Genomic DNA, 7,181 nt, shown 5'->3' with positions numbered 1-7,181 from the left:
ATGAAGTCCTCTTCAGCAGGAACCATACTGCTTGAAGGAGTCATGGCAATCTTCTTTGGCGCCATTGTCACTCTCAATGTCGACAAGGCTTTGATACCAACTTGTCACGGGCTGGGAAGCGAAGGCCCCCGTGACATAGCTTCGGGCAATCACACACACCGAAGGCAGGCCTTTTAAGCGCACAAGCAACGCACAACACACGCGCACGAGCGGAAGCAAGAGTACGCGTATGCACAAGCACAAAGAGAGAGAGAGATGCAAAAAGCTTCTTTATAGATACTTGAAAGCAAAGTACATCAAGAGGGGAAGAGAGGGTCCGAATACACGGGGTGCTTAGGCCGTAAGGCCTTGTGGGGCACTCTAGAGTGCCAAAGAGGTATACACATCAGAGCAAAAAGGTGAAAAACATGGCGGTCCGGAACAAGAAGTATGTGGTATTATGTTTAGAGGTGTTGGTTGTTCACGGCTTAGCGGGCAGTTTGGCGGGAGCATAATGCGACGACCTTCGAGGGCCGGGCTAAGCTTGCTTTGCTTCTTCACTGCTTGTTCTTATTCTATCTGACGTGAGACGGTCTTCGCTGCCTGCCCTGCTCTTCTTGTAAAGTTGGGGGACGATACCTCATCGTCCTAAGCTTTTTCTTTATATTGCTTTAATAAACTCAAGTTTACTTCTCCCTCCAAAGAAAAAAAACAATGCCGGCCAAGAGATTATATGTTTTATTAGCAATCATATAATTTCCTTTGATTGGGTGGCACCATGGTAGGTGCAACTCATGTACACCACCAAGCTGAAGAGATGTCACCGGTTCCAAACTCACATGTGCATGCCCTTGGTTGTGAGGCCGAAGCTAAATGCATTCTCTATGGGCAAGAGGACATGAGATTTTTGCATCAAGCTTGCCAACAAGTGAGGTGGCTTTCCGAATATGAGCCACATGCATTTGTCTTGGAGAGGTTTTCACAAAGATGGGCAAAGAAAAAAGAAGCCTGACAAAATGTGTAAGGGTCGTGTTATGATAGTACAGACATACCACCACATTTATCCAAAGCAGATACTTTTAATGGGAATCAAATGGTTTGATGATAGGCAGATTAATTATTACTTGCTTAGTAAAACAAAGACAAGCAAATCGATGAATCACCCCGATTTGTATTGGAGGTAATATAAACATTTAATGGGAATCAAATGGCTTACATTCTCGGTAGCAAAATATGTGTAACTTATTTCCAGAACACTTAATTTCTTCCCTTTTCTTACACTACCTTAACTTTGATGTCTCGTTAAAGAATCAAGAAGTATTGAATGCTAATAATGTATTTGAATTTGTCCCCATGGCAGAAAATCTGAGGACAAAGTCAGTAGAAAGTCAAAAAATTTCTCCACCATGATTTCTTTTCTTGCATTCTGTAATTTACACATGTTGCAGCCATAGCGTCTATGCTCGCATGTTCATATTCATGTTGCAGTTTCTCCTTGAGGCTGGGGCATCCCTCCCCATGCTTTAATGCGCTCTTCAGCTAGCAATGCCTGCATCAAGTCATCCAAAATAACCAATTCATTCCTCGCTTCAAAATTGCGAATGGTTTTATGTATATCAGTTAGCAGCAGGCATGTGTGTGTGTGTAATGCTAATGAACTTAGATAAGCATGAGTGGAAGTCCTACAATCTCTTTAATAAAATGATGAAAAGATCAATGTGGGGCTAGGGTGAAACCATACCTCTTTCTGCCAGTTAGTACGAATAGTGATTATTGCCAGAATTACTGTCTGCAACAGAATTCCTGCTAGCACTCCAGACCAGATACCCTACAAAATGATGGCAAGAAGAACAGTGTGTTATTCCCACAGATTTAGATGACATAAATGATTTAGCTTGTTTTCTATGCTTTGTTCGTACCACTGCACCAAACTTGAACTTGAAACCTAGTAAGGCACCAATAGGCAATCCGAAGATATAATAGCACCCTATATTTATATATGCAACTAGGGCCTGCCATCCTGCACCGACAGCTACACCTTCATGCTCAAAAGAAGCACTAGTCATTAACTGAGAGCATCACATCAAATAAATACTAATACGATGAGAATCTCTACTGCCCATTTTCAATGGGATCTAAAGAAAGATACCTGAAAGAACAGGTTGGACGCTATTGAGAAGCATTGTTATAGAAAGGAGGTTTGCGAGCTTGGATGCCTCTTTTATGACATCAGACTGTGTGGTGAACACTTTAGGGAACATATTCTTTGTGATGAAAACTGTAATCATAAAGATAATTCCAACAGATAGAGATGTTGCAGTAGCTACTGTTACAGAAAACTTAGCAGCTTTGGGATGCAATGCACCAAGCTCATTGGAGACCCTCACACTGCACAAACACAAAAGAACATTAGATTGTTAGAAATGGAAGCTAGAAAACACATCTTGATGATTGTTATGAGCAACTAAATGGGAAAAAAGTATTAAAGACATAAAAATTGAATCGACCTGACAGCTGCATTGAACCCCAAAGCTACTGTCAATGTCCACATCTCCAAGTTCATGCTGCCATATTTTAATAACTGAGAAATTAGAATACGCATAGAATTGTCCTAAGACCATTAATAACTTCAATTTGCAATAATGCACAAGGAGAGAGCATAAATAGAAAAAATGGAAGCATCCCAGAAATCTAATTAAATAGCAATAAATGAAGACACAATCAGAAACTGAACCCCGCTTTTCCTGGCTTTGCAGATCAATCAAACTGTCATGCAAACCAGGAAGCAGAGGCTGATCCAGTATATGGAGATAAAAAAGGACATGACAATGGTAGAAGAAACATTATTTATGTTGATACGGACAAACTGCTCACCAAATAGAAATGGAATCGATTGCAAGTTCCGGGTTCTTTAACAAACCAACCAAAATCAGAACTGCGGTAAAATACCAAAGTTCCAAGCTGCCACAAGAAAGTTCAGACATAAGAAACGAAGCAATCCTAAAAATTAAAGCCTAACAAAAGTTTCAGTAAATTTTGATCTGGGGACTAACCATAACATTATGGCTGATGCCAGTGACAGCTTTATAAAAGAACCCAAAGAGTGAAATGCAGCCCAAGAAAACCCGGTCCACGAATCAGGGAATTTACCAGACATTAGATAGAGCATCTGAGCCAAATTTATCATCCACCATGTAACATTACCTACATTTGCTGCTCCAACCAACCCATAATGAAGTTTTGACACAAAAATCCAGGTCAACAAAGCATGCAAGCCCAAACCACCCCCAGCAATCACAGTGATGATCATCACTCTGCTCTGAGACTGGTAAAATTTCTGCATAGGGAAGTTCACAGCATATGCAAACAGTTGAGGAATGACCCAGATAGTGTATTTGCCAGCCATCTCAGCTATGTCATGAGATTGATGAAGGGCTTTAAGAATTGGTGATGTGAAAATGTATAACGGTGAGATAATCAATGCAGTTATTAGCGTTATAACCCATGATCTTTGCATATAGATTCCGAGCATATCCATCTGCCCAGCTCCAAAAGCTTGTCCGCAAAGAGTCTCGAGTGCGCTGCCCATTCCAAGCTGTACATAAACAAAGACAGAGATATTTAACATAAGTATAAAAAATATCAGGTAGAAGAACCAAAAAATCGTATCAAGCTTATGTACATCAAAGCAATGCAATTATGCCCATCAGTAACAGAAGACAACAGAGAAATCTGTGTGTTCTCCTGTTTCTGTCTATTTTTACTTGCTAGGCACAGACTGAGAATGTCACTGTCATCTATCAATGTAAACAAGATTTCAGCACAGCATTAAAAGGTTGCACCAATTGGTACTTTTATCTTTCTGAGAAAAATCAGCACCTAAGGGAGCAAATCTGACAGGAGGAACATTGAGAGTTTTCTTCACAAAGTTTATGCATAACAAATGAAACCCCTCATTTTTTTCACCAAAGGCTAAAGAAAAAACCGTGCTAAGAAATACCAAGTACCATCTACTGGGTTCATAAACATCTTATAGTAAAAAGATGTTTATGAACCCAGTGTGATGATCATCTTTTATCTACACGTTCATCTATTAGTTATTGCAGCATGAATAGATTATTTGGAATACGTATCACAATTATATATTTAAAATTGGTGTTTAAAGCAAATTGATACCATAACCAGAGATCATCAACTTTACGAAACCACGATTCTCGGCTATGCAACTCTCAACTTGATTTAAGTGGAAACCAGTCTAATTTTCACCAAGAAATAAGAAAACAGGAAAAGAAAGTTTAGGTCGTATGTTAGATTTCCTGTGTCAGATTTTGAATTTAGATTTCTAAATAAAATCTCAGAAACAGAGAAACTCTCTTCCCACCGACATATTCCATAGAAGAAGAGAATCTCTGCAGAGCCAACAGAATTCAGGAATTATAAGAAAATGGATTTTGAACATTTTATTTCATGTATATGGGTTCTAGAACACACACACTTGCACATATTTTCCCTATACATATAAAAAGTGATGAAATTAGAAGCGAGAAAGGAACATGGATTGTTGAAAAGAGCAAATGAGCAACAAACTTACTACAATATACCAAATTGATCAAAGACCTTAGCCAAATTATGGAAGTAAAAGGACAATCTATATGCTTGAATGGTACAAAAGGCTCCCCATCAAGAAGGGTTAAATGGTGTTCGTGAAACTTTCGAAAAACACTTGCGGTTAAATATGCTATTTCCAATACTCATTCAAGAATACAAATGAGAACTTCACAGAATAAATGGACAAACCACCTATATATATATATATATATATATATATATATATATATATATATATATATATATATATATATATATATATATATATATATATATATATATATATATATATATAGCAGTTGCACGAGAGAGAGAGAGAGCAGTTGCACCAGCGAATTCTCACCATAAGCCCAAAGGCTAATCCCTCAATGACATTCTGGCCGATGGTGACGGCGGCAAGCTCCACCTTCCCAAGATGGCCGACGAAGGCCACCGTCACAAGCCCCACCGAGAACTGGAACACCGTCATCAGGATCGCCGGCCCTGCTATGTACCACAGCTTCTTGGATTCCTCCCACACCCTATCCAACGGTCTTGATTTCAGCACGGCAGGTGCGGCTCCATCCCCAACCTCACCACCATGGCTCACCTCCATTGCACCCACCATATTCTCCAAACCCCGGCAGGCGGCTTAGCAGAGAGCCTTACGAGTTGAGCATAGAAGGAGAACTGCCACCAACCATGAAGCTTTCTTATATATTATTTTCTCCCTCATATGATGCTGCTTATCACCATCATTGTCAGAGAGGCAGAGCAAATCGTGGACACGAGAGCAGTCAAAGTTGGGCAACTCAATGTTTGGTTTTGGCCATCAACACGACCGTTTCACACGTCGAAAACTGTCGCGGAATTTTGAAAAAAAAACACCTATTCTTTTGGCAATAATCAAAATCACACCTAAGTTTTGAAGTTTGTCAAAAAATACACACAAAAAAAATCATGTTGCAATCTCTCCCACATGTGTGCATGGGATGGTTACTTTTTTTTGGGAATAATACAATATCAGGATCTTCCTTCACCAACCAATTCTTTTTTTTTGCTGGTGCTGCTTTATGGTGCTACCCCCACTTTAGGATTGGAGGCACTAGTTGTTTGAAATTCGTGTCCTTCCAACCCTCTTATGTTTGATTTGTGTAAGGACATTTTTGGCATCCCCAAAGAAGGTTAAGTGGAACTCAGTGCTACACGTCTCCCATGCACCTACAATGTTCCATCTCATCACCAATCACATGTTAGCAGGCCTTGAGGTCCCCTTGTCCACTAATTAATAAGTACACCTAATTTCCACCTTGTGACAAGGGAAACCCCTTGTGAGTTTCAAAACATGATCGACCCATGTCAGGTAACAAACCCGGGTCACCCCAAACCAAGAAGGTAGGTTATTGGAATTTGGAACCAGTGCAAATAGTACCACTTCAGTAGGAATATTACTTTTCTATGAAAGGACGCATGGTTATAGGATAATTAACTCCAAAATTTAAGTTGAAATATGTAGTTAAAGTATAGTACTGCGAGAGCAATTGGTAGCTAGTTTTCTCTTTTTTTCATTGATCATCTAATGGTCAACACAAAAGGTTCAGTTTAGAAATTAATGGTTTAATTATCCAAACCATTTAAGAAAAAGGAGGGGGAAATTGTTGGTGCCATTTTGACTTGAGTGGGATCAACAAAGTAGAATTTCATTTCTTATTATTTTTTTTAGTTTTTGTTTTTGCTTTTGTTTTTGTTTTTTTGTTTACACAAACAAACTGCCCTCAATAACATGGACCTAGCCGCACTGGCTTTGCCTGTCGTACTTACCGTCAATGTCTTGACAGTATAAAACTTGGTGGGCTTACCTCTTGTCCTTAGAGAGTCATCATGCTTCTGGTGACACCCATAAGATTTGAACCTAGACCACTTAGGTTGTGGCGTAGACCCCCATCCCACTAAACCAAACCCCTTTGGGGCCCCGTGGCACACACATTTTCAAAGATTGGTTTGTCATGACTCGTTTGACTGGTAGTCACATTTGCGATATTGAATAGGGTTGGTGAGGAAGGACATGTTTGACTGGTAGTCACATTTTTTATTATTGTTAATAAGGTGCGCATATCATGAGTCAAAGTTTCAATGTAGCGTACTCCTCTAGAAGAGGATAAGCTATTGTAGAGGTTCCCCCCTCCTCCCCCCATCATAAAGATCGATGGTGCTCAATGCATCAGGAAGTTGCGTGATGGACGGTATCATGCATGATGTCATCATGATGCGTATCATGTGGCATGGGTATCATCAGGCTGCAGCCTTTGGTTTGGTTAAATGCTAGGCAACTCAATTGGAGTGAAGTGGGACCCAGTGCTAACGACTTAGATGTGATTGGGTGATTGGGTCAACTTGATTCAGCTTGACTTAGTATCCAAACTTTTGTCTATACTGGACATTTCGGGACCCGCAGTGGTTGATGTCATGGTAACTAGAGGTGGCAAAACCTGACACTACCCGCCAACCCGCTTCTTAGGTTTGGCTTAAACAGGTTCATGTCATAAAGAGGTCGACCCGCCTAACCCGTTTATTAAACGGGTTGGGTTCGTGTTAGGGGTATGCCAACCCGACTG

General features: G+C 40.1%; 1 protein-coding gene across 1 annotated transcript; it reads right to left on the bottom strand.

Moving 5' to 3' along the window:
- Positions 1-1,147: 1,147 nt before the first annotated feature.
- LOC149835165 (protein DETOXIFICATION 33-like) lies at positions 1,148-5,264 on the bottom strand. Its single transcript, XM_090010432.1, has 8 exons — positions 4,931-5,264; positions 3,033-3,574; positions 2,854-2,940; positions 2,487-2,543; positions 2,129-2,367; positions 1,899-2,017; positions 1,721-1,807; positions 1,148-1,528 (listed from the first exon to the last, which is right to left on the bottom strand). Exons 1-8 carry the CDS (start codon positions 5,192-5,194, stop codon positions 1,457-1,459), a joined length of 1,467 nt encoding a protein of 488 aa, XP_089866558.1. The 5' UTR covers positions 5,195-5,264; the 3' UTR covers positions 1,148-1,456.
- Positions 5,265-7,181: the final 1,917 nt, after the last annotated feature.

The sequence above is a fragment of the Nuphar pumila genome, chromosome 6 (genome assembly GCF_984573655.1).
Source record: "Nuphar pumila chromosome 6, dmNupPumi1.hap1.1, whole genome shotgun sequence".
In the NCBI taxonomy this organism is placed as follows: Eukaryota; Viridiplantae; Streptophyta; class Magnoliopsida; order Nymphaeales; family Nymphaeaceae; genus Nuphar; species Nuphar pumila.
The sequence above is the reverse complement of the archived record's forward strand: the minus strand, read 5'-3'. Positions and strand labels throughout refer to the sequence as shown.

What these genes read in the sequence shown, in the direction of transcription:
- LOC149835165 (XM_090010432.1), bottom strand. Translation starts at nt 5,194, where the DNA reads ATGGTGGGTGCAATGGAGGTGAGCCATGGTGGTGAGGTTGGGGATGGA. An exon ending in GATTAGCCTTTGGGCTTATG is followed by an intron (nt 3,575 to 4,930) that starts GTGAGAATTCGC and finishes GTTTATGTACAG; the next exon opens with CTTGGAATGGGCAGCGCACT. An exon ending in AGTTCAAGTTTGGTGCAGTG is followed by an intron (nt 1,808 to 1,898) that starts GTACGAACAAAG and finishes ATCATTTTGTAG; the next exon opens with GGTATCTGGTCTGGAGTGCT.